At 46.1% G+C, this 27,361-nt stretch overlaps 1 protein-coding gene across 10 annotated transcripts in view; it reads right to left on the minus strand.

Moving 5' to 3' along the window:
* ABCC6 (ATP binding cassette subfamily C member 6) overlaps positions 1-27,361 on the minus strand; it is a 46,131-nt gene that overhangs the window by 5,684 nt on the left and 13,086 nt on the right. For 4 of the 10 annotated variants that reach the window (XR_009558578.1, XM_060283012.1, XM_060283011.1 and 1 more), the window contains 21 exons: positions 25,965-26,026; positions 24,827-24,958; positions 23,156-23,359; positions 20,784-20,961; positions 19,382-19,543; positions 17,499-17,591; positions 17,208-17,411; positions 16,973-17,119; positions 15,576-15,663; positions 13,024-13,093; positions 12,484-12,610; positions 11,265-11,441; positions 9,559-9,726; positions 7,565-7,745; positions 7,360-7,420; positions 5,907-5,994; positions 5,399-5,606; positions 4,399-4,709; positions 3,147-3,346; positions 2,478-2,604; positions 1,541-1,642 (listed from right to left, as the gene is read on the minus strand). Coding sequence is in view for 5 of the 10 variants with exons in the window: in XM_060283012.1 (XP_060138995.1) it covers positions 1,541-1,642; positions 2,478-2,604; positions 3,147-3,346; positions 4,399-4,709; positions 5,399-5,606; positions 5,907-5,994; positions 7,360-7,420; positions 7,565-7,745; positions 9,559-9,726; positions 11,265-11,441; positions 12,484-12,610; positions 13,024-13,093; positions 15,576-15,663; positions 16,973-17,119; positions 17,208-17,411; positions 17,499-17,591; positions 19,382-19,543; positions 20,784-20,961; positions 23,156-23,359; positions 24,827-24,958; positions 25,965-26,026 (3,090 nt within the window). In the remaining 5 variants the exon portion in view is untranslated. Of the gene's footprint in view, positions 1-604; positions 679-1,540; positions 2,308-2,477; positions 2,605-3,146; positions 3,347-4,398; positions 4,710-5,398; positions 5,607-5,906; positions 5,995-7,359; positions 7,421-7,564; positions 7,746-9,558; positions 9,727-11,264; positions 11,442-12,483; positions 12,611-13,023; positions 13,094-15,575; positions 15,664-16,972; positions 17,120-17,207; positions 17,412-17,498; positions 17,592-19,381; positions 19,544-20,783; positions 20,962-23,155; positions 23,360-24,826; positions 24,959-25,964; positions 26,027-27,361 lie in introns of those variants that run through there. The other 6 variants (XR_009558579.1, XM_060283013.1, XR_009558582.1 and 3 more) reach the window with 6 other exon arrangements.

Consider the following 27,361-nt stretch of genomic DNA (forward strand, 5'->3'; position numbering starts at 1 on the left):
CCACAAATATCTGAAAGGCTGCCTCCTTCCCTACAGACCCCCTCAGTGTTAGGGGAGGCAGAAGAGGCCCTCTTGGCATTTCCACCTCTCTTGGATGCATGGAGGGTGGAGGTCTAGGAGAGGGACCCTAAGCTGCAGAATTCCCACCCCACTGAGGTGCCTCTGGCACCTTCCCTGGGAAGCTATTGTCATATGATGAAGACATGCCTCTTTACCCATGCCTTTTGAAACCCCATATATATATATTTCAGGACCCACCCTACTCTTCTGATTGGAAATGTTTCTTTTTAAAACAAACAAAAACAAAAGTATTTTTTATTAAAGCTGGAGAAACAAAGAAAAAAACAGTATACAGAAGATAACAAGAAATTCTAACTCCTTTTAATATTGTATTGTAATACTGCTGCCACTGTCCAAGGGACCTTAAAGTGAAAGGCATGGAAGACATCGAACAGATGATTATGATGAAGGTGACAGCATCCCAAGGAAGGAAGGAAGGATGGAAGGAAATATGCAGTCCCAGAATCCCAGAGACTTAGAAGCTATGGAGGTGTGGACCTCTCTCCCTTAGAGAGAGGCAATGACGGGGACGGAACTAACTTACGAGTGAAGCAATTCCTTTTCTCTTTCCCACTAAAGAAGGCTCCTTCTGTTTTTCTTGCGCTTGCCTGCCTTCTACTGCAAGAATGGGGAAGTTTTCTGTCAAGGGTTACATTCTTTCAGGGGGAAATCCATCGTTTCTCATTTTCTCCAATCTGAACCTTGCTCCTTTACATTTCTACATTTGTTTTGTATGTGTCTCTCTGTGTGTGAGTGTGTACACGCACACACACACACACACACACACTTATTTATTCATTTATTTCATCAGCATTATAGCGAAGATTCTCCCCAATAGGTAAATTTTCCCTAAACAATTCTGCCTAACATATTTTGTGTGTGTGTGTGTGTGTGTGTGTGTGTGTGTGTGTTTGTGTGTGTGTATGTGTGTGTGTGTGCAAAGTATTTTCTCCTAATCCAATGCAGTTTTGTATGTTGTTTTCAGTAACACATGCATTTATCTGCCCTTGGCTGGATAACTACAACGCAAAATGGAGAGTTAATTCTGAAGGACAGCTCTGTTTTGGTTTATCTACGGTATTGTTACATTAGGTACCGTAGGTTTGCTTTTAAATGCAAGCCAAGTCAAATTACTCCCCCATCAGAAGGTAGAAGGAACTCACCCTTTTCTCAGCCCCCCTTATGACCTCCCTGCTTCTCTCTCTCTCTCTCTCTCTCTGCCCAGAGGGTTGCTGGAAGGACAGATCACAATGGCTAAGAACATGAGAAAGCTGTGCTTGATCAGGGCAAAAACTTTGCACCTTGTTCTCACAGTGGCCAACCAATGGGAAGCCCCAGAGCAGGACCTGAGAGCAACAGCGCTCTTCCAAGCAGGAACTCATGGCTTGAAGGGGACTCCCCCACTTCTTCTCACACCATTCATCAACCACCCATTTGGGTTTCCTACATGAATTGACTCAAGGAGAGGGCCATCACTTACCTCTTTGGGCGTCATCGAGTAATCAGTCACTCTCTCTACAGACACAATGTTGTTATCCGTTTCTGCTAAGGAGCGCACCATCCAGTTCAAAACACCGGTAATCTGAACAAAATGAGAGTGGGGGGGGGAGCACAAAATGACAGGAAGCCGAGATGGATTAGGTGGTTCCAGATCCACATTCCTCTTATGGACAGCCAGTGTGGTGTAGTGGTTAGCGTGTTGGACTTAGGACGTGGGAAACCAGGGTTTGAATCCCCACTTGGCCATGAAGCTCACCTTGAGCTCTTTGGAGAAAAAGGTGGGATATAAATGCAATAATAAAATTAAATTAAAAGACACCGAAAATTAAAAATGCAAATACAGGCCTTATAAGGAGGAACTGCACCCCTCACACCTTGAAATTGTATTTTAACTTTTATCATTCCTTGCCTAAACAACCAGGGAGCAAGGCTAACAGGATTAATAACCAATACATTGAGTTAATTTGGGGGCAAGGAACAGGGAAAGACCTTGCTTTTGATAGCTAAAGAATCCCTGAGAGAAAGCCACCCAACCTCTGTTTAAAAAAAACTTCCAATGAAGGAGCATCTACCATCTTCTAAGGGAGTCCATTCCACTGCTGATTAGTTCTTAATGTCAGAAAGTTCTTCCTGATGTTTAGTCGGAATCTCCTTTTTTGGAATTTGAATACATTGGCTTGGGTCCTAGTCTCTGGGGCAGCAGAAAACAAGCTTGCTCCATCTTCCATGTGCGTATCAGTCGATCTCCTTTATTGGCACAAAAAAGTGCATCGTATAGCATGTGATTATAATACTCTACAGCTCAAAATCCCATGAGCCTCATCAAACCGATTCCTGTGCACTTCTTGCTAAATAAAAGCAAGCAAACAACCTTGTTTTCTTTGCCAGATAAGGACATGGTGATGTGTTCAGGTTACCTGCAGAGCACAGGAAACAGAAAAGCCCACGATCCCTGGACTGAGGTGTGATTTGTTTACCACAGCGAGTAAAGCTGCAAACAGGACGATGCCATTCCCTAGGAATTCTGTGTTTGTGGCAAGCCACCTGGGATTTTAAGAGAGAGAGAGAGAGAGAGAGAGAGAGAGAGAGAGAGAGAGAGAGAGAGAGAGAGAGAGAGAGAGAGAGAGAGAGGTGCCTGGTTCTCACATGTCACAGACTGGCTGGATGCAAAGGAGTGGTTTGAGGCACCAGCTGGGGGGCCCCCAGGGGGAAGAAGGCCCAGTCCTGAGGGCCACATGGAGAAGTCTGGAGGCCCACCGTCATCTCGCTTTCAGGGAGCCGGCGTTTGCCCACAGACAGCTTTCCGGGTCATGTGGCCAGCATGACTAAACCGCGACGGAAACCAGAGTGCATGGAAACGCCGTTTACCTTCTTGCTGCAGTGGTACCTATTTATCTACTTGCACTGGCGTGCTTTTGAACTGCTAGGGGGTTCGAACCGCCGACCTTCCGATCGGCAAGCCCAAGAGGCTCAGTGGTTTAGACCCCAGCGCCACCCGCATCCAAGAGGACAGCCATTCTGAGCCCAACCATAAAAGCTCGGACGCATGGCATTCTCTTTCCTTCTCAGAAGCTGCAACTTCATACCTGTCAGCCACCACGGCCGGGAAAGACGCCCTGTGGTTTTTGTCCACCTTAAGGTCGTTCTGCAGAATAAAACGCTGCTGGTCCTTGTATGCACGGATGACGGTGCTCCCTTGGAAGGTCTCCGAAATGTGGGAATAGATGGGCGAGCGGCTGGCGGCTTCCAGGCGTTTCAGCTGGCAGGAGGTGGTGACGAAGAAGCTCTGAGGGACAAGAGGAAGAAGAAAGAGACATCACGGAAGCAGAGCGGCCTTTCCCAAGCTGGGGTCCTCTGTCCGGACCTTGTTGGACTCCAACTCCCATCAAACCCAGCAAGCAAGGGATTGTGAGAGTTGTTGCAGTAAAGCATCTGCAAAGGAACACTGAAGCAGAGCATCCAAGTCTACCCTTATTACAGTGGCTCAGGAAAGTAAGCCATTGTTTAAATTCCAATATAGTCTTACTGCTGTTCAGCCACTGTGTTGTGAACTGCGATCTACGGGCATAGGGCAGCATACAAATCTAATAAACAAATAATCAATAATGATATTTTATGGTTTTTTTTTAAGCTTTCTGTTTTTCCTGTGTTTGTTTTAATTTTTGTAAGCCGCCTTGAGTCCTGGTTGTGGGCAAGAGGTATAGGTAAACTAATAGTATTTTAATGAGGAGAGCAGATTACACATTGTCAGGGGGTTGTTGCAGCTAATCTCGAATAAAGACGCTCCAGTCCGCGCTGTCTTTAAGAGTTTTATTGTGCATACGTATTTACAGTGCAGAGATAGCAGAAAACATGACCACCTAGTCACTTCCAGAATCCGGCAATGGCTTCTGTCTGCTTCAGGGCCAGCATAAAAGCCTGGACACCCCAAAACACCACCCCTTAGCCCTACGTGTGGGCACACGCCTCAATTCGGGTGCCGGAAGGAGAGGTCTCCCCTCTTGCTGGCTGGGGCGGCGCCTGGGCTCCAGCGTCTCGCTGAGCCCCTCATCCGCTGTCCCTCAACCAGAGCCAAGGCTCTGACGCGTCTCTGAGCCGTTCCTGCCCGCTCTGTTCCCCAGAGCATAGCCAGGGCTCGGACGCCTCACTGAGCCCTCTCTCTAAACCGCTCCATTCCTCATTCCCTCCTCCTGACTCGCTGCTCGTGCTATCACTGGGCGAAGTGCTGGTCAGGATGACGGGGGGAGGCTCCCTGTAGGGAGTCCCCCTGACACACATTCACCTCTAATTACAACAATGAACTGGCCCAAAAACATGGCAGAGGGAGCTAATACATACCTGGAACACAGCATACAAGGCTGTCAGGGGGACGATAGCCACCACAGCTATTGGAGTGGCCATGACAATAACCACGTAGATCTCTAGCAGAATGAACAGGAACCCCAGCAAGGACTTCAGCTTGTCTGGGATGATGGAATCAATGGCGTCCATTTCTTTGGAGAAGCGGTTGAGCAGGTCGCCGCTAGGCGTCCGTTCAAAGAATGACATCGGCAACCGGAGGACATCGTGTAGGAGCCTCCGGAAGAGCTCGTGGGAGGCCACGGTCCCAGCCAAGAAGACGGAGGCTATCGATCCAAACTTCCCAATGGCTGCAGTGCAAGAGAGTCAGTGTGGCGTAATAGTTAAGAGTGTCAGGGAGGCCAGGGTACAAATCCCTGCTCAGCTATGTAGCTCAATGGGGTGACCTTGGGCCAGTTGTTGTCTCTCAGCCCAACCTACCTCCCAGGGTTGTTGTGAAGGTGAAATAGGGCTGTATGAGAGAGGGAGGTAATGTGTTTTACCCCTGGGGGATAGCTCAGTTGGTAGAGCATGAGACTCTCAAGCCCAGGGCCATGGGTTCAAGCCCCACATTGGGTGAGAGATTCCTGCACTGCAGGGGTTTGGATTAGATGGTCCTTGTGGCTCCTTCCAGCTCTCCTATGATTCTATGAGACAGTGAAAACCACACACACCACCTTGAGCTCCTTGGAAGAAAAGGCAGTATACAAAGGGGATAAATAAATTGATAATAATAGATGAGAGATACTTTCTTTTATTATCAATATTAAGGTGGCCTGGACTGGTTAACTAGATAGATAAGATAACGAGAGCCTTCCTAGTTAGCTCACAATAGCAGATTAAAGCAAAACACTATGAAAGAAAACAATCAAATTACACCAGAGACATTGATAACCAGAGACAGAGGGGAAAATGACCTGGGAAAAGTCTCAGGGGCTGAGTAGAGAAGTCTCAAGGAATTTGCAGAAAGGACCTGGGGAGACTGCAGGGCTGAACAAACCTTGGGCGAATCCAAGGAAAAAGTAAACGCTGATTCGGAGCTCGGTATGCTGCTGCGTTCCATTGTAAATGGGGTCGTTGGCCCACAGGCTGAGCCAGTAACCTTGGCAAAAGGATGCAGCTTGTTGGCAGATAAACAAAAGCAGAATGTAAGCCCAGAGGAAAGACCCCGCCACTCTCAGGTAGGTCAGGTAGACTGAAGTCTTTGCCTAGAGAGACGAAGGGGATAAAAAAGCTCAGGTTGGCTAAGCTAGGAAGACAGGAAGCTGCCTTTTATGGACACATCCACACCACACATTTTAAAAAAAACTACGATGCCACTTCAAACAGCTATGGCTTCTCCCAAAGAATCCTGGGAGTTGTAGTTTGTTAAGGGTGCTGAGAGGAGACCCCCACCTTTCCCCACCCAGAGCTATGTTTCTCAGAGTGGCCTAACAATCAATCCCTCTTCCCAGGGAGTTGTGATGGAAAACTGTGTTATTATACACAACTAAGTCATTTCAAATTACCCTCCCAGTTTGCTGTTTCTCGCCTTCTGTCGTGAATTCTGCTCCATCTGTTGTCTTGCAACCTCTCTTTTCCGAAGACTTGTAAGACCTTGATAGAAAGAAGCAGCAAGATGGATTGATTTCATGTACTGGGTTATCACAGTCCAAAAAGCTTTACTTGGGGCACAATCCTATTCTCAAATTCCACTGGCTAAGCGTCCATAGGGTTTGGTGGAAGCTCCAGCTACACTGACAGAATATCAGCTATGCAGCCCTGTTTCCTTTCCACTGCAGTTTGCCTTCTGCATTATTCATCTCACTGCCCACTGCGGCAAAATTCATTGCCATTGTGCTATCCCACCCCATTCATTTCAATTAAAAGGAATGCTAACGGGGATAAATGTCATCGCTGACATAACCTTTGCAGACTAAGAGCAGCAACAACAACAACCATATTTGCTAGACTGATTTCCATCCTGTATACAGGACAAATAAGTGAACACTGGCAATTTCTATTCCTTTATCCATTCTTGTCAGAATTCTCCAAGATCCCTACTTCCCAGACGGTATTTTCTCCCTTTAAAAAATAGCATGGATCCTCTTCTGCACCATCAGAGTGAAAATATACTTAAGATAAGTGAAAGGGCTCTTGTTGAGCTTTAAAGAGCTTTCGGATATCACCTCACATTCATGGCTGAGGTCACATCAACACCACACACTTAAAACATGGAGAATCCTGGGAACCATAGTCTATTAAGGGTGCTGGGAACTGCAGCTCTGTGAGGACAGCAGCCTTAACAAACACAGTTTCCAGGACTCTTTGTAGGAAGCCATGGCTGTTTAAGTGATACAAGGATGTGTTCGATGTATGTGTGGTTGTGACGTGTGGTTGCAGTCCTAACTATGGTTACACAGAAGTAAGTCCCATTTGATTGAGTGGAGCTTACTCACAGATAAGCGTGGTTTGCAGTTTCTATAACTTACTATCTCAATTATTTACTGTCAGGGGATTGTTGCGGCTACTCCCAAGTAAAGACGCCCCAGTCCACTCTGTCTTTAAGGGTTTTATTGTGCATACTATTTACAGTGCAGAGATAACAGAAAACATGACCTCCTAGTCACTCGCAGAATCCGGCAATGGCGCCCTTCTGCTTCTGGGCCAGCATAAAAGCATGGACACCCCGAAATGCCACCCTCTAACCCTGCGTTTGGGCGTGCGCCTCAATTCGGGCGCTGGAAGAGGCTGTGTTCCCTCTTCTACTTGTTGGCTAGGGCACTGCCGGGGCTCTGCTACATCGCTGAGCCTTCCCTCCTCCACTTGTTGGCTGGAGTGGTGCAAGGGCTCTGATGCCTCGCTGAGCCTTCCCTCCTCCATTCCACTGCCTACTGACCCGCTGCTACCGCTCTCACTGGGCGAAGTGCTGGTCAGGATGATGAGGGGAGGCTCCCTGTAGGGAGTCCCCCTGACACTTACCCTCCAAGTTTTCTGTGGCAGGTCATGTGTCCTTTGCTGACAATTTCAATACTTCCTGTACCTGTGCAATTAAGAAGTTTCAGGATTTCTGCATGTGTGTGACAGATTTTGCTATAGCCCAAATAATAACATGGGAAATGCCTGAAATTAAAAAAACACTTCAGGGGCCGATTCTTTACTGATGCCCCGTTGTGACTTGCAGTACCTTGTAAATCCTGGTCCTCTTTCTCATCTGTGTCGTGTGACCTCAAGAAGTCTGCAAAAGCCCATTGTCTCTGCACAAGTTCATGGTAAGAACCTTTTTCAAAGATCGTTCCATTCATTACAAGAATGATGTTATCCACTTTGGGCAAAATATGGATTGTGTTGGTCACTAGAACACGAGTCTGGAATGAGAAGAAACAAACCATCACTCTGTGGTGTCTGTTCTCTTTGATTCCACTCTACCGTACAAATAGATTTCCTGCTGCCAGATATTACATCTTCCTGTCCTGACAATAGTAACAGACACAAATAGAAAAAAAAAACGGGTTCAGGCCAACATACAAAGTCACAATATATGGCATGTAGACCAAAAGGTGGCATTGCCCTATTTATCGCAACGCAAATACAGGCGGATATTACTCAGAGGTGGATATGGCAAGCAAAATACAACAAATGCATTCATCACAATGTACAAGACATGCAGTGCATATAAGTGGTACTCCAGAATCATCAAAATAAGTACAATACAGTGGTGCCTCACAAGACGAATTTAATTCGTTCCGCGAGTCAATTCGTTTTGCGAAAAATTCGTCTTGCGAATCGCGGTTTCCCATAGGAATGCATTGAAATTTCTTTTTTTGCCCATAGGAACGCATTAATTAAATTTCAATGCATTCCTATGGGAAACCATTATTCGCAAGACAATTTTTTCGCAAAACGAATTCGTCTTGCGAGTCACCATCAGATCACAAGACACATTCGTCTTGGGAAAAATTCGTCTTGCAGGGCACTGTATTACAATAAATTATATGTTTTCATTATCTCTGATGCAAGGAGCAGCTGTAACAAACAGGACTGGAGCAAGGTGATTCCAGTTTCGAAGAGAAACTCCTCCTTCAGCCTGCAAAGTTAGCAAGGTCCCACATTGGGTATAAGTTGAGGCAACTGCTGCTAGCCAACAGTAACAGAGCAGGGTAAGTTCACAAATGGTTAATGTTCCCCATCACTCCACAGCTCATCATCTTATTTACCTTTTTGTGCATCTCAACGATAATAATAATACTTATCGATTTTATTTGTCATCTTTTACAGCAAAGTGTCTCAAAGCAACTTACGTCATCAAATGAGAAACAATGAAACCAAATATTAAAACAACAATAAAACAAGACCTGGGTGGGGTGGGTGGTATTCAACTTAGTTTTACTTGGAGAAGATCCACTGAAAATAATGGACCTAACTTAGTCATGTTCATTTATTTCAATGGGTTGCTCTGTGTGTGTGTGTGTGTGTGTGTGTGTGTGTGTGTGTGTGTAGAAAGAGAGAGAACGAATCCTACACATCCCACTTAATGATGAGCACCACTAAGCCCACTGGCATATCTAACTGCCCTCCCAATTAAAGATCAAAAGTCTAGCACCTAAAAACAAACAATGATGGCATCCGGTGTGCTTCCCCAAGGAGAGCATTCCCCAAACAGGGAGCCACCACTGAAAAGGCCTCTGTCTTTGTCAAGTGCCAACTAGAGGGAAGAAGGGAGAATTCCCCAAACTGCTGTCCTCCAGACATTTTGGACTCCAGCTCCCATCAGTCCCAACCAACATGGCCAGTGATCAAGGATGATGGGAACTGTAGTAACTGGTGGCTGTTGGGAGCCAAAATGCTAGATGAGATGGACTCTTGGTTTGATCTAGCAAAACAATTCTTAAGATTAAAATTCATGTGCACCATTCAGAAACACTATTAGGCATGCATCAGTTTGCGTTATCTGTGTGTACATCTTCTAATCTATGCCCAGTTTCAAGCACTGTTAAACAGCGGATTCTAGTTTAACTTTGCTCCTTCTTCATCATTTTAGCACCAAATGGCTGTGTTCCTCTTTTGAAACTCTGGCCTTATGTTCAGCTGGATTATTTTAGGACTACATATTGGATCCTTTAAAGTCACGAAAGAAAAGGCACCCATAAAGGGCTTAAAGAGAGAGGGAGCAATTAGTACCTTGTTTTTTAATAAGCCGTTTGGTCCAATGACCTGCTCAAAAATGTGCTGGCCAACCTGAGAATCCACAGCCGAAAGGGGGTCGTCCAGAAGATAAATGGAAGCCTTCTTGTAAACAGCCCGAGCCAGACTGAGCCTCTGCTTCTGTCCTCCAGAAATGTTTATGCCCTGTTGCAACACAAAATATCCACAACACATACACACATCCCTTATCACATACACACAAAATATCCACAACACATACACACATCCCTTATCACAGAGTTCCTGAAAAGGGCTTTTCATAAGTGAGGCTGAAATTGAGTTTCCTGCATCTGCAAAACCCCAGATTGGCTAGAAACTCACTTAAGCATTGTGCTGAAAAGTCTTCTGGGTTCAGGAAACTCAGCCCTTACACATCCATCCTATGCAAGGTCAGGCCATCCAAACATCAGCTTTATATAAGAAGCTGCCTTACAAAGAGCCAGACTATCAGTCCATCTAGTTCAGTATTTTGTCTGCAATGACTGGCAGTGGCCCTCCAAGGTTTCAGATGGGGACATTCCCAGTTCTACTTAGAGACAAGACAGATCCCAAGCATCTCCATCAATATGTGCTTTGGCTGGAGATCTGCAACCCAGAATTTGGAGAAGTGAGGATTTTGAAGAACAGCTGCATTTTTGGCTCACATACTATTTTGGGAAGTACGAAACAAATAGGTTTACAATAAAATGCGAGCCAAGCTCAATTTCTTCCCCCACAACTACTTGCAGCGCCTACCTTAAATTAAATCCTGATCCATCTTTTGTTTACTCCTGGCATAAACAACACTGAGCAAGACAAACCAATGGTCTGGTTCAATATAATGCAAATTCCTATGGGTTATATCCATTGCTAGTCCGACTCAGAGTAGACCCACTGAAGTTAGCGGGCATGCCTAACTCAGGTCCTTTCATTTTAATGGGTCCAAGGAGAGCTTAGCTGGATACACTTCTATGCTCCTGCAAATATTGTCACAACCTGCACCCCACTTTCTCTTTGTCAAAGATAAACCCACAGCTGTCAGGGACTGGGCAGAGGAGGATTGGTGGAGACTGCCTCCCCATCCTGACCCTTCCAGGGAGGAGGAAGAGGAAGACAGTATAGATTTACAGCAGGGGTTTGAGGGACGTTGCGGCTCAGAGGCAGATGAGGGTGAAAGTTGGGAAATCATGGGAGAGCCGGAACAGCACCTGGCTGACACGTTATCATTAGAAAGCACCCCAGACCCTCCATCTCCCAGAACCTGGCGAGCCTTAAAAGTAGGAGAGCAAAGAGTTCAAAGACAGAGGGCACATAGCAGCACCCATAGAAGAGACAAATGAGGAAGTGGGAGAGACAGGGGTGTGTGGAGATTCACTTGGGACAACGCCATTATCCAAGAGGCTGGGTTCTATAGCCTTTCTCTGTAAAGACTGAAATTTTAAAAAAAGGACTGTAAGGAACTTTTCCTTGTCTTTATATACTTTCCTGGGCAACCAGCCGGGAGCTGCTGACAGCATCCTGACAACAGCATTGCACAGAGTAAAAATCAAAATGGTAGACACACCACAATAGGACTATAAAATACAAAAATGAGTCCCATTTGGAGGCGGGCACAAAAGCACCTGTAGAACATCCCAAACAATCAGGTATTATCATCATTTTTCAAAATTAGCTCTTGGTCAGACAAATAATGAACCAAGAACCTTCTCTCCGATTTCTGTCCGACTTCCAGCAGGGAAGCTCTCCAGGTCCGGCTCCAGCGCACAGGCTTTGACCACTCTGTTGTACCACTTCCTATCCATCTTCTGTCCAAATATGATATTGTCCTCCACTGACATATTTTGTATCCAGGGTTTCTGGGGAACAAACGCTACTGTGCCCTGTGAAATTGAATTAAGAGATGATCACCAGCTTTCAAAAAACGAGGGTAAGAAAGGATGTAGCTCAGAAAGCAGCAACTATATATACACTAGACTCTGGTCTCATACACACAATACATTTAAAGCCCAAAGGAACTGTAATCTAAAGGTTCTGGGGACTGTCGCTCTGCGAGGGGTCAACTACAGTTCCCAGGATTATTTGGGGGAAGCCAGGTGTTTTAAATGCACGGTGTGGATGTGACCTAAAACTAAAAGCTTGCTTAGAATAGGGGGGGGGGGGGAGAATCATAGAATCATAGAGTTGGAAGAGACCACAAGGGCCATCCAGTCCAACCCCCTGCCAAGCAGGAAACACCATCAAAGCATTCCTGATAGATGGCTGTCAAGCCTCCGCTTAAAGACCTCCAAAGAAGGAGACTCCACCACACTCCTTGGCAGCAAGTTCCACTATCGAACAGCTCTTACTGTCAGGAAGTTCTTCCTAATGTTTAGGTGGAATCTTCTTTCTTGCAGTTTGAATCCATTGCTCCGTGTCCGCTTCTCTGGAGCAGCAGAAAACAACCTTTCACCCTCTTCTATATGACATCCTTTTATATATTTGAACATGGCTATCATATCAACCCTTAACTTTCTCTTCTCCAAGCTAAACATACCCAGTTCCCTAAGCCGTTCCTCATAAAGCATTGTTTCCAGGCCTTTGACCATTTTGGTTGCCCTCCTCTGGACACGTTCCAGCTTGTCAGTATCCTTCTTGAACTGTGGTGCCCAGAACTGGACACAGTACTCCAGGTGAGGTCTGACCAGAGCGGAATACAATGGTACTATTACTTCCCTTGATCTAGATGCTATACTCCTATTGAAGCAGTCCAGAATTGCATTGGCTTTTTTAGCTGCTGCATCACACTGTTGACTCATGTCAAGTTTGTGGTCTACCAAGACTCCTAGATCCTTTTCACATGTACTGCTCTCAAGCCAGGTGTCACCCATCCTGTATTTGTGCCTTTCATTTTTTAAATTTTTTTTCCCCAAGTGAAGCTTTTACCTTCATAGCCAGAGTGCCTTCTCTTTTGTGAAGCTCTCCAAGCAATGCTGAGAGTAGTGAGGATTTTCCCGCTCCGACCTGGCCAACCACAGCACACAGACTGCCCCGAGGTATTGCTAAATTAATCCTGCATGGATGGCAACATATACTCCAGTGAGTGTCTGGCACATGCTGTTGGAAGTGCAACAGCAGAGATAATCTGGTGTGCAATTTAAAGAGTTAATTCTGTTGTTAGTAAGTCAGCTAGCCAAGAGGGGTTGGCAGAGGCGGTGTGTGCTCTTCAAGGTGTTGCTATTGTACAGAATTATAGAATCGGAGAGTTGGAAGATACCCCCAACGGTCATCTAGACCAACCCCCTGCAATGCAGGAACCGCAGCGGATAATAATCACAGCCAGTTTATTGGAAGGATTAAGAAACCCCAACAGCTCAGTTCATTTGCTTTTGTGGACCGTCCACCAGCCCAATCCATAATCAAGATAAAATCAGGAAAAGAGCTCATCTTTAGAAGAAAAGACCCAATTTTCTCGTGGCCATTTACCTTTTAAGGCAGGGAGGGCTCTCTCTGGACCAGCTGAAGGTCCCTTGCCTTACCATAACACAATCCTGCACTGAGGAAGAAAGGCAGAGGAGCACTTATTATATGCTTTTTAAAAATAAATAAATAAATTTAAATTGTATTTTAACCCGCATTTTAATCAATTGTTTTTCTTTCTTTTATGTCTTATTGTAATTTTATTGATGTCAGCCACCCTGGGCCTGGTTCTGACTAGGGAGGGCGGGGTATATATAAAAGTTTATTATTACAGTGGTACCTTGGTTTAAGTACACAATTGGTTCCGGAAGTCTGTACTTAATCTGAAGCGTACTTAACCTGAAGCAAACTTTCCCATTGAAAGTAATGGAAAGGGGATTAATCCATTCCAGACGGGTCTGCAGAGTACTTAAACTGAAAGTACTCAAACCAAAGCGTACTTAAACAAAGGTATGACTATATTATTATTATTATTATTATTATTATTATTATTATTATTATTATTATTATTAGTGTCTTGGCACAACTGGCGGCTTTCTATATCTATATCGCTTGCTATATAAATGAGGTTGTTATAATGGGAACATATGCTAACCTCAGATACAATATATAAAGTCGAGCGCATTAAAGGAAAACGAATTTTGCCTTTCCAGATCATAAACAAAACACATCCGGTTTCCCCCTTATTTTATGGATGGGGAACTTCAGGGGGCCTCAAATGTGGCCGTCTGTGCCTCTCTATCTGGCCCCTGGCACTCTCTATAGGCCACACCCTCTCTCTACAGGCCACACCCCTCAGTTGACCCTGTTTCACACCTTGTCTGAATGTTCCTCCCTGGCTGGAAGGTGTACAGAAGTCTGGTAATGGCTTTTGCTTGCCTGGGTGGAGGACAGAGAGTGTGTGAGAATGTGCTAAAACTAGCCTCCTGCAGCTCTGCCATCGCAGTTGAGAGGCAGCAATGCTTCTGAGGGCCAGTTGCTGGAGCCCTTGTGCTCGGGTCCTGCTTGTGGGCTTCCCGTGGGCACCAGGTTGGCCACTGTGAGAACAGGAGGCTGGACTAGACAGGCCGTTGGCTGATCTGCCAGGCTCTTCAAAAGGTAAAAGGTACATGTACAAAAGGTATAAAAGGCACTTCTGTTGCTCTGCCCAATTTTTCCTCTGGCCCTGCTCACCCCTGGCATGTGGCCCTCAAAAGGTCGCCCAGGAGGGAATGTGGCCATAGGACTGAGTATGGATCCCTACACTACCTTATTTACTCACTACACATTTTATCAGATAAATGCCTTCTGAGACATTCCGGCTCAGGTCTGGCTAGCGATGGAAAAATACATCAATTTCTCATTTTTCCAATCTTAATTTTCATTCCTCCACAATTCCACAATTCATAGAATCATAGAGTTGGAAGAGACCACAAGGGCCATCCAGTCCAACCCCCTGCCAAGCAGGAAACACCACCAAAGCATTCTTGACATATGCCTGTCAAGCCTCTGCTTAAAGACCTCCAAAGAAGGAGACTCCACCACACTCCTTGGTAGCAAATTCCACTGCCGAACAGCTCTTACTGTCAGGAAGTTCTTCCTAATGTTTAGGTGGAATCTTCTTTCTTGTAGCTTGAATCCATTGCTCCGTGTCCGCTTCTCTGGAGCAGCAGAAAACAACCTTTCTCCCTCCTCTATATGACATCCTTTTATATATTTGAACATGGCTATCATATCACCCCTTAACCTTCTCTTCTCCAGGCTAAACATACTCAGCTCCCTAAGCCGTTCCTCATAAGGCATTGTTTCCAGGCCTTTGACCATTTTGGTTGCCCTCTTCTGGACATGTGTAATTTTTCAATGTGTAATTTTTAAAATAAAGTCCTCGTGGAAATTCCTCAGAATTTTAGTGTGAATTTCTCCTAATGTACACATTTTATATACAATTTTGCCTAATACATTTTTTTTTGCAAAGCACATTTCCCCTTATATGAATTCAGCTCCTGGGAGAAAGGCAGGATGTAGATAAATAAAAATATTATAATAGTAATATTTCTATTTCCCCCAATATTTTGCATTTTGTACGTTATTTCCACCAACATATGCATTTTTATGCATACTTTACCACACTGTGTACATTTTTGTATGCCATACTGTATTGTGGACTTCAGGGAAATCTGATTTTTGAAAGATGGCTGTATTTTCATTTGTGTATTGCTTCAGAAACTGTGAATTACCGGTAGGTAGATTTGCTTTCTGATGTGTACTGAATCACATTGCTCCCCCAGATCTCTAGCCAGCAGAGATGGCTCACCCTATCCTGCTGCATAACAGCATTCCACTATTGTGAGGATAAAAATGGGAGGGTTCGGCACATAGGACATAGGAGCTCAGAAGGTTCTGCCTGGGTTCAACCCTTGGTATCCCCAGGTAGGGCTAGGAGAGGCTCCCTGCCTGAAATCCTAGAGAGTTGCTGCCAGCCAGTGCCAAGAATGCTGAGCTAGATGGTCCAATGGCCTGACTCGGTATAGGGCAGCTTCCTATGCTCAAAAGGAAACCACCCATAAGCTGATACTTACTGCAGTCCAAAGAACCGGAGCCCGTTTCCGTTTGATCCAACTCCTCAAGGCAAAGAAAGGCAGCTAAACGGTTCAAGGAAACTTTTGCCTGGAACAAAGGACACACATAACCATGGTGTAACGCACACAGCTGAATCATGGCGGCTCTGTTCCACCACCACTGTGTCGAATTGCTCTGAAAACAGTCATACCTCGGTTTGCGACCGCTGCGGTTTCCGACCGATCGGTTTGCGACCGCCGCAGACCCGGAAGTGTTTACATCTGGGTTCCGCGACGCGCGCATGTGCAGAAGCTCTCTGCGCAGCGCACGCATGCGCAGAAGCTCTCTGCTCAGCGCACGCATGCGCAGAAGCTATTGGCACTTTGAGCTATTGGCAGAAGCGCCTCTCCATTTACGACCTGCTTGGGGAGCGACTGGCTCCCCGGAACGAATTGTGGTCGTAAACGGAGGTACGACTGTACCAGTTTCTGGGAATCACAAGTTGAAGAAAGTGCTACTGTCCACACATCGCGCTGGGCATTGTCAGTTTGCATTTCTTAGTGCAGAAAGTATTGATCCGATGTGTAGAGATCTTTCCTATTCTAATTAATTCAAGAGGGTTCTGGGAGCTTCTCTGTGTGAAACAAACGAGCATGATGTTCTGGTTATTCCTTCAGAGAAGCTGAGTACAGCTGGCTTAAACTGGTTCTCTTATCTCTTTCTGTCAAGGTCATGCTGATTATAAAAGTAGGGCCAGAAGGAGCCTGGGTTTCACTTTCACTTTCTATCTCTTTTCCTTCTGGTCTGGTGTTCTGGACATAGCAGTGATGCTATAGCAGTGATGGCCAAACCTAGCCCTCCAGCTGTTTTGGGATTACAATTCCCATCATCCCTGACCACTGGTCCTGTTAGCTAGGAATGATGGGAGTTGTAGTCCCAAAACATCTGGAGGGCCAAGTTTGGCCATCACTGTGCTATAGTGTTAAGGTTTAGACTTCTTATAAGTTACCATAAGTTTACGGTAAGTCTGTTGGAACTGGATTTCTTATGGACAGTGCCAATCCTGAATGTATTGGATTTGTGACCATTATGCTCATTCACCTTCAGTAGCAGTAAAGCTCTGCTGGATGAAATATAATTGCCTCTGGTCTATTTTTTTGGGAATCCTGCAACGTGTTTATGTTTTTACTCTGCTAACTATACATTGGAATCTACTGTGGATCAATACGGAGTAGAATTCCATGACAGGCGTCTGGTTGTCCACTGTGAGAACAGGATGACGGACTAGATGGGCTCTGGCCTGATCCAGCAGGACTCCTCTTACATTCTAAGAAGTTAGCTCAGATCACAAAGAATGGGAGCTACAGCACCTCCTTGTTACACTCATGCAAACTGAAAGCCGACTTCTGGGGCTCACCTGCACAACAGCATTGATGGAGAAGGGGAGGAAAGAATGAGCCCTGTTGAGAATGTTGATCAGGGTCAGAGACACAAAGGCTTTCTGCACATCCAGGGTGTTTCCCTCATCTGCCAGCGTGTAGACTGCGAACATGATGAACGCAATCTGCAGAGAAGGAAGAAGAAGGAAGCAGGTGAAGAAGATACAACAGTTTGTTCTGCTGTCTAAAAAGCACCACCCCCACCCCACTCACCAGGAACGTTGATGAGTGGAAAGAAACAAGAGACACAGAGAAGAGGAACTGTGATGCCTTCAGAGCTTGAAGTTCTTGAGTCCGGACACCCAGCGCCTTGTCCATGAAGTTATATTCCCAGCCATGAAGTTTCAGGATCCTGATGTCTCTGAGAATGGCGCTGGTGAGCTTCGCACGGCTGTCCTTATATTTCATCTGAGCCTCCTGAGAAACAAAGCAATAACGGAGCCCGATCTGGTTTCAAGCGCAGAAGCAAAAGCTTGCTAACTATTTGCAAGTGGCAACTCCTACCTGGAACTGGCTTCTCTTTTTGCTGATTGCAAAGTTCAGCGGCAAGAGGAATAAAAACACAGCAATAGCCGTCAAAGCGTATGGCCCGAGGAGCTAATAGGATGCAAAAATCAAAAGCAATATTAAGTGAAAGGAACATGGAGGAAAAGTTTGGCACCCACCCACCCGTTACATGTTCTGTCACCGTCACCCATACATTTATTCAGTTGTCAGGAAAGGATATGAGAGTCGGGGTATATTAATAACGAAAGTTACTATAATGACTTTGTGAGCCATTCAGAGACTTACGTTGCATTCAGAGACCATGACCAAAGTTAGCAGAATTTGCAGGGAAGCAGTGTTCCTAAATACTGTGCTTTGGAGCCTGCAGGGCAACATTTCGCTGGTGTTCTTCCCACTTGCCTTCTCCAGGGTGACCCAAGGAGCTGACCCTCAGCAGCTGACTCACTTCCTTTCACTCCAGTCAGCAGCTGTAAAACCCCTCTTTCATGCCGATTGCAGCAGTGACCCCCCTCCGTGCAAACCTGGAGCCTAAAGTGGGCAACAACACCCCTCTCCAAAAAAACCAACCCCAGCCCAATGAGGAATAAGCATTCTGACTTGTCACAGAATGTTCAGCATCAACTGGAAAAGGAAGGAGGGTGGTGGTGAGGAAATGTCCTGCTGCAGCCCTTTACAGGAGTGAGCACCCCTGTGGCACTCCAGAAGTCGAAGGACTCCAACTCCCACCATCCCTTACCATTGCCCATGACAGCAGGGCCTGATGGGAGTTGGAGTCCAAGGACATCTGGAGGGCGGCAAGTTCCCCATCCTTACAGAGTCAAGGGGGAAGGTACGGCTGGCTAGAAACCTGAATACGTAAAAGCATTTCTACTAGGAGCTGACAATACTGCAACATTTTGCTGCAGGTTGCACTTGCATGCTACCAAATGCCTCCATTATGAATGCTAAGAGTCTTCTTTCCTTCCCCTCCAAAAAACCACACAACTCATATACATTACTCAATCCACCTGACCTTTCAACCATACATTTTGAAGAATTGCGTTGGACTAAAGGAGAATCAAAGAACGTATTTCCTATCCAAGGCCTTCACTTAGCAATTGATTGTTTAGTGAAAACTCCTTGCGCTGCTTCTTATGTATTAACAGAGACATCTAGTGGTCAGCTGAGCATGGCTGAATTTGCATGAATTCGGCGAAGCAGCAAAGGCACGTCTTTCACCACTGGTCCTTTCCCCTTTGCAATTCCGGGTGGCTCAGTCTTGAGATAAATGGCTGATTAAATTGACTTGTGTGAATAGTGTCCACTTGGTAAACACAATTTTAAAAACAGTATCGGCATTCTGGCACAAGAATACGTATAAGAAACACTGCTTTGCGCAGGCACATTATCTACCACTCGACTTCCTTCCGCTTCCTTCTGCCAGGCCTGTACATATTGTGACTCACCAAGCCAATATGTCCACCAGCCATGCATAGTGGCCCATTACTGGCTGGATCAACCAAGACTGCAAAAACAAGTGGTTTGTTGACCAGTTAGAACAGGGCTGGGGAACCCTTTCTACCCCAAGGGCCACATTCCCTTCTGAACAACCTTTTGAGGGCCACATGCCCAGTAGTGTGTGGGGCCAATGGCAAGAGAGGGTGGAGCAAACGAACCAAATCAAAACCCTTTGTACAGTACACTAGTCTCTACACACACTCACACAAAGGGTAATTAAAATGAGATGGCTCCTTTTTAGGAGGGGCTGAATGGTTTCTCTTTTATTGTACGGTATTCTGGCTTGTGCGCCTGTATGCAACGAAACTTGAACTTGTCTCCTTGGCTTTTAAAAGTCCTATAGGACACGCCAGAGATCTAAGAGGCGGGCGGGAATCTTTTACCTGCCAAAGGAAGACGAAGCAGATGATAATTCGGATGGGGGCAAGCCAAGTTCCATTAAAATACGTGATGAGATCTGTTAGCTTCTGCACGTCAACAGAGACCAAGTTGACAATTTCCCCCTCCGTCGTCGCCTTCTTAGCCGCATCTGACATGGTCAAGATCTACGAGAGAGAAAATGGAACCCACAAGCCCACACATTGACTAAGGTTTGGAAAAAGACACGTGACCAGCATCCCAAGATAAAGGACTCCGAATTCATTTAATGAAAATCTTTCAAACTGTTTGTCCTAAGGCAGAGGTGGGGAATCCTTTTCAGCCAGAGACAAAAGCAGGCAGAGTAGTGAATGTGAACTTTACCTTTGTGCAATGACCACTGGTCCTGCTAGCTAGGGGGGATGGGAGTTGGAATTCAAAAGCAGCTGGAAACCCAAGTTCAGGAAACACCGGACAAGTGGGTCAGGACCCACAGGTGGGTTGTGAAGCCATCCTGGGTAGGTCATGGCAAAGCTGTTACTACGGCAGACCAACTCAAAGAGCACAGCACGCAGTGTCTGGGCTAGAACACAGTCTTCTGACCAGACACTCATTTTCTCAATGAGTGCTCCAAAATGGCAGGAGAAAGGAAAGAACCTTTTTCAATAGGAAGGATATTTCTGGCCAACCATATGCCCCACCTTCTGTAACACTGCCCTTAGCGAGGGAGCTCAGAACCAGCCAGAAAAGTGATGGAATAGTGGTGCAACAGACCATCTCTACATATGGAGAGGGACGCGGGTGGTGCTGTGGGTTAAACCACAGAGTCTAGGGCTTGCCGATCAGAAGGTCGGTGGTTCGAATTCCCGTGACGGGGTGAGCTCCCGTTGCTTGGTCCCAGCACCTGCCAACCTAGCAGTTCGAAAGCACATCAAAGTGCAAGTAGCTAAATTGGTACTGCTCCAGCAGGAAGGTAAACGGCGTTTCCGTGCGCTGCTCTGGTTCGCCAGAAGCGGCTTTGTCATGCTGGCCACATGACCCAGAAGCTGTACGCCGGCTCCCTCAGCCAGTAAAGCAAGATGAGCGCCGCAACCCCAGAGTCGTCCACGACTGGACCTAATGGTCAGGGGTCCCTTTACCTTTACATATGGAGAAATTGGGCTGTTGTTCCACTGTGTTTAAAAAGGTCTGGTTTTCTGAGAGCTGAAAAAGCAATGGAAGATGAACAGAGGAAACCTGGGTGGGGTATTCTTAACCACGATGTCATGCAGATGTCCATAAAAGGGCCATGAAGAAAACATGGCTGTTTCATAGCAAATGTACAGTGTGGAAACAGGCTTTTCCCACTCGTCTTCCTGGATCCAGTTCACAGCAGCAATGAGATGGACGGAAAACAAAGGAGATCAGCCAACAAATAGCAGGGTTTACCTTCCGATAAACAAGGCCTGTAACAGCAGTCTTCAGCCTCACTCCCAGCACAAGGCACATATACATGTATTGCTGCTCCAACAGTGTCTCAAGACAGGCTAAGAGGAACATCAACGTAGCATAGAAATAACCTTTCCAATAAGGAGCCTCTGGATCAGTGATGAAATCTAGGAAGAGACTACAAAAGGAGAAAGCATCGTCAACAGCACATCTGGAATGAGGGCTACCACAGAGAGAGGAGCCATCACAGCAATGCTCCAGGACACAGAAAATGGACTTGAACTAAAGCCTGTTTGTCGGGTCATCTATCTAGCTCAGTGTTGTTCACTCTGATTGGAAGCAGCTCTCCGGGATCTCAGCAAAGGCCTTCCCCATCACCTGCTACTTGGTCTTTTCTTAACTGAAGGTGGCCAGAGATTGAACATTCTGTAGGCAAAGCACATACATGCTTCCCCAGTGAGTTACAGTATGGTGCCTTCCCACTCATCTGACCCCAGTATTCTCTACCAGGGATGTCCAACAGGTTGATCGCGATCTACTGGTAGATCCCCGCAATGTTCTGGTAGAATCTTCTGTGTCGTTAAATCTGACTCCTGCCCCACTTCTTGCCCCGCCCTCCATTGTTGTTTGAACTCAGGAAGGGTAGACGGAGCTCCCTCTGTGTGGCTGTTTTCATCCATAGCGATGTTTTTGTGAGTGACTCCCCTTGACTTACTTCCCCCCAAAAGGAACTCCCCTCCCCCAAAAGCCTGCACCTTAACCCCGCCCCCCAATAAGGGCTTTCCTTCTCCCCAAAGAAGCTCAACAACTTTGAGCTGAACCCCTAAAAAATGGGGCTTTCTTCCTCCCGAAAGAGCTGAACCACTAAAAAAACTGGGGTAGATATCACTGCCAGATTTTAATTCTGAAAGTAGATCGCAGTCTCTTGAGAGCTGGCCACCCCTGGACATCCAGGGTTTCAGGACATCCAGTCTTTCATGCCAGCTACTACTCGATCCTTAAAAAGAACAACCTGGAGATGCCAGAAATTAAGAACAGAAGAGCAAGCCCTGCTTCATTATGATTTGCTTTTTGTTGTTGTTGTTGTTTAGTCGTTTAGTCGTGTCCGACTCTTCGTGACCCCATGGACCAGAGCACGCCAGGCACTCCTGTCTTGCACTGCCTCCCGCAGTTTGGTCAAACTCATGTTCGTAGCTTCAAGAACACTGTCCAACCATCTTGTCCTCTGTCGTCCCCTTCTCCTAGTGCCCTCAATCTTTCCCAACATCAGGGTCTTTTCCAAGGATTCTTCTCTTCTCATGAGGTGGCCAAAGTATTGGAGCCTCAGCTTCACGATCTGTCCTTCCAGGGAGCACTCAGGGCTGATTTCCTTCAGAATGGATAGGTTTGATCTTCTTGCAGTCCATGGGACTCTCAAGAGTCTCCTCCAGCACCATAATTCAAAAGCATCAATTCTTCGGCGATCAGCCTTCTTTATGGTCCAGCTCTCACTTCCATACATCACTACTGGGAAAACCATAGCTTTAACTATACGGACCTTTGTCGGCAAGGTGATGTCTCTGCTTTTTAAGATGCTGTCTAGGTTTGTCATTGCTTTTCTCCCAAGAAGCAGGCGTCTTTTAATTTCGTGACTGCTGTCACCATCTATGATTTGCTTATGTTTGTTTATTTATTTATTTATTTATTTATTTAATTTGCACAATTTGAAGTGTTGCTGCTGACCTTTAAAGCCATAAACGGCCGCAACCCAGTATACCTGAAGGAGCGTCTCCACCCCCATTGTTCTGCCCAGACACTGAGGTCCAGCTCTGAGGGCCTTCTAGCGGTTCCCTCACTAGAAGAAGTGAGGTTGCAGGGGACCAGGCAGAGGGCCTTTTCGGTAGTGGCGCCCGCCCTGTGGAACGCCCTCCCATCAGATATCAAGGAAATAAACAACTATCTGACTTTTAGAAGACATCTGAAGGCAGCCCTGTTTAGGGAAGTTTTTAATGTCTGACACTTTATTGTGTTTTTAATATCCTGTTGGAAGCCGCCCAGAGTGGCTGGGGAGTAACCAATTATTATTATTGCTATCATTATTATTATTGTTAGTTGCTTAATTTCGCCCAGGGCAACCCAAAGCGACCTGCAACTAACCAACCAACCAACCCACCTACCACGTCAAAGGCCCAGTCTAGTCCTCACTGTTCTCACAACCAGCTGCCCACGGAGGGAGACCTCAAAGCGGGACCTGACCATAACAACCTTCTCTCCCCATTTGCGATTCCCAGCAACTGGTATTCCGAGGCATATACTGCTTTTGACAGTGGAGGAAGAAGGCAGCCACAAATGCTACGCTCTTCTTAGGAAGCAGTCTTTAGTTCTCCACGTACCTCAATGTCTTTGGGATCAAAAACAAGAAGACGTCACCGAGGACTAAACCAAGAGTCCCCAAAAGAAAAGAGGTCCCAAACACGTCCCAGAAAGCTTTCAGGAGCGGCTTGCTTTTGCTATGTTCAGGCTGAAGCAGGATCTTGGTTTCCTCGGCATTTTCATTACTGCCACACTCTCTTTTAAATTTCGCGGAGTCTGCAGTTCTGATCAACAAGGAAACAGAGAGCTCTAGCCTTTCACATACTCAGTGCATCTGAATTCATATTATCCAAATCCTTGTAGCCTTCTTTAGAAGCAGAGGGTGGTCCATTTGGGCAAATGGGCAGTGCCCCACCAACCTCAGCCAGCCCCCACCTACCTGCCTCCTTACCTACAGCCAAACCAAGGAGCGGCAATGGCAGCCAGCTTCCTCCTCCTTTGTCCGTGTAAAATTCAGCGGGGGGAAGAATGGGGACACAACTAGAATTCGTTGGCTCTTCCTGTCATTGGCTCTGGTTCCACCTACTATTGGACTCCCTGCCTTTCACCCTACAGCTCCCAATGGGCATAAGCAACTACAGTGGTACCTCGCAAGACGAATGCGCCTTGCGATTCTATGGGTGACTCGCAAGACGAATTCATTTTGCGAAAAATTTGTCTTGCGAATTGCGGTTTCCCATAGGAATGCATTGAAATTTAATTAATGCGTTCCTATGGGCAAAAAAAGAAATTTCAATGCATTCCTATGGGAAACCACGATTCGCAAGACAAATTTTTCGCAAAATGAATTGACTCACGGAACGAATTAAATTCGTCTTGCGAGGTACCACTGTACTGCTCTCCCAGAGGTACGATTCTCATTCATTTTCAGTGAATGTGTGAGCAGGTCAGCATATTGGGTGCTGCTGCTAGGAATGGACAAATTAGTTAATTTTGGCTTCTCCCAGTTTCTAATCACCCCCCTTAAGTTCAGTTCTCCACACTTCCACACAGATTTGCATTTTTTTTTTTTAAACGCTCATGAAAAGCCCACCAGCGTTTTAACACAGATTTCTCCTTATAGGCAGATTTTTGTACATAATTTCCCCCTAACAAGTCCATTTTTACAAAGCAATTTTCCGTAATGTAATGAATTGCTGTACGGTATTTACCCTAGCATGTGCTTTTTCTTTTTCTACACGTTACTGGAGAACTGCAGTGCAACATTCAGAGACGTGCAAATTTCAAAGGATGCTTGTGTTGTAGTTCCTGCATTGTTTTGGAAAGTGTGAATTGGGTAAGTCTGTCTTGAAAATGTGAACTGAATGTCTTCAGCTGCTGCCTAACACCCAAGAACCCATAAAACCTGTCCTTGCTGGACCAGACTCAGGGGTCATCTACATTAGGGATGGGAAACCTGTTGCGCTCCAGTTGCTGTTGCCCTCCAATTCCCACCTGCCCCACAGCCAGCATTGCCAATGGTCAGGGCCGATAGGAATTGTAGCCTGACAACTTCCAGAGAGCCACAATGTCCTGATCTCAACAGAGGCCAACTAGATCCCTCCTATGAAGATACCTGCTCTTCTGGAAACGTGAAGGACTAGCAGCTTCCTTCCTTCCTTCCTTCCTTCCTTCCTTCCTTCCTTCCTTCCTTCCTTCCTTCCATCCATCCTTGGTAGTTGTTCTTATGCATACACACAAAAGGCACTTACTGTTTGGCTCTTGCACAATGTTCATGCCATGCATCTTCAATCTTGGTAACGATATCTTCAGAGGAATTTTCTCTCGCAAGTGACCACAGGTCTTCTGCTTGTAATGGCTGCCGATATCCCTTCCAGAGCAACCTATGAAACAGAGGGCATTCCCAATCAATTGAGTGGAATAGATTACCTAGTCTGGGGGGGTGGGGGTGGTCACCAACATCGTTTCCCCCCGCCAGAGAGCATGGTGGGCAAGAGTGACCTGCGAGTTCCGTGCTGGTGACTCCTGCTTTTTTAGCTACCAGGCCTTATAGTTGGTTTCCTCCACTGGTGACATTGGCAATAGTGTCATTGATGAAGAAAAATGGAAGAGTTAGGTTTCAGGTGGCACTTAGTCTTAGGGCTGCTCTTCGTTCCTGAAAAGTATATAAAGGAGGAAATTGGAAGAGTGACATTCTTTCACACTTCCTGTTTCAGATCTACAGTCATACCTTGGTTTTCCAATGCCTTGTGACTCGAATGTTTTGGCTTCCAAACACCACAAACCCGGAAGTGAGTGTACCGGTTTGTGAACTTTTCTTGGAAGCCAAGCGGCTGATGCAGCTTCCGATTGAGTGCAGGAAGTTCCTGCAGCCAATCGGAAGCTGCACCTTGGTTTTTGAACGTTTTCAGAAGTCGAACGGACTTCCGGAACGGATTCCGTTCGAGAACCAAGGTACGACTCTACTGTATGTGCTTTTCATGGCTCACATTAATTCTACTGGGTCTGACTTTTTTACCCTGATCACTTGGAAGTGTGCATGAAATATTGTCATTCTCTCCTTTTCAGAGGGAGCAGTTGATGATTGGGGTACGTAGCGGGGGATAAGTGAGCAGCATAAGTGGTTCTCATGGCACTCACTCAAAAATCTAAATGTGCCCACAAGGTTGAGGCTCCCTGATATCTATTATGAAGACTGAGAAGATGACCAGGTCAACTTTCTGGAAGATTTGGCAAATTAGCCTCCTGAGGGTTAAGGACAGACAAAAGGAAGACCTTCTTCACAGAGCGTACAAATCTTTGTCACAAGATGCCTTGGTGACCACTGGCATTGTGAGGCAGATTGGTAATTACGTTAGTCACATGGTGCAACGTTACTTATTTTCTTACCCAGCAAACCACCAAAATGTGATTTTGGAAACAAAAGAGGCCCCAGCTTCAGGACACGGGTTCTGCAAATGTTTAAAAGAAAAGAAGGACAGCTTTCAGGTCTACATACATACATATACAACATCTGGTGCATTGGGAAAAAGATACCTAACTGGGATCTGCAATGGTTTCTGGTTCAAAAATGTTCACCTCCAGCAACAGCATGAAGGGTCCTAACTAGGGATGGAGGAGAAATTCAATTCGGTATACATTTAAAACCTAATCTGTACTTTCCCAAAACAATGTAGGAAGCAAAACACAGCTAGTTTTAGAAATTCACACTTCCAAATTTTGGAATGCAAGTCTCCGAGCAAACAATGTTTACAAAAAATGCATCTAGTAGGGGTAAAAATGCATAAAAATGAAGATATTAGTGAAAATAACATACAAGAAAACATTACATTAGGGGAGATTGCTTGCAAAACTGTGCACATGATTCAAAACTGTGTGAGGGAAGGTACCAGCAGTTTCATGTACATTGTCGCTTATCCACATAATTTATTTGACTCCAAGGACCTCATATGAAGTTCTCAGAGAGCTGGTTTGAATTATGAATGAGGATAATCTACATGTCGTTTCCCCAAATCTTTCAGATGGCAGATTAATGCTATTGAACATGTGGCGGTTACTGCAGAGGCAGCGGCGGAGCTAGCCGCTCAGGCAACCGATCCGCCCAGGGGGTGCAGCAATCCGCCCAGGGGGGATTTTGTCACCCCCCCCGGGATGACACCCGGGGTGAACCACCCCCACCGCACCTCTGTGCAGAGGTCTGTTGAGAAATGACCACCCAATGTGAGATGTCAAAAACATTTCTTTAAAATAGTTCATATATGCACTTTGGGTTCATGGGATCCAGGTGGCGCTGTGGGTTAAACCACAGAGCCTAGGGCTTGCTGATCAGAAGGTCAGCGGTTCGAATCCCAGTGACGGGGTGAGCTCCCGTTGCTTGGTCCCAGCTCCTGCCAACCTAGCAGTTCGAAAGTACGTCAAAATGCAAGTAGATAAATAGGAACCGCTACAGCGGGAAGGTAAACGGCGTTTCCGTGTGCTGCTCTGGTTCGCCAGAAGCGGCTTTGTCATGCTGGCCACATGACCTGGAAGCTATACACCGGCTCCCTCGGCTAATAATGCGAGATGAGCGCGCAACCCCAGAGTCGGTCACGACTGGACCTAATGGTCAGGGGTCCCTTTACCTTTACCTTTTTATGCACTTTGGGGTCATTTGGGGATTTGTCATCTTTCCACAGGGCCTGCAAGACAGAGCTGTTCCGCCTGGCCTTTGGGCTGGACTTAGTCTGACCCCTGTGTTTTTCCTCCCTCATGGTTTGGATTTATGGACTACTTAAAATGAGGCTGCA

This window comes from Zootoca vivipara, chromosome 14 (assembly GCF_963506605.1).
Source record: "Zootoca vivipara chromosome 14, rZooViv1.1, whole genome shotgun sequence".
In the NCBI taxonomy this organism is placed as follows: domain Eukaryota; kingdom Metazoa; phylum Chordata; class Lepidosauria; order Squamata; family Lacertidae; genus Zootoca; species Zootoca vivipara.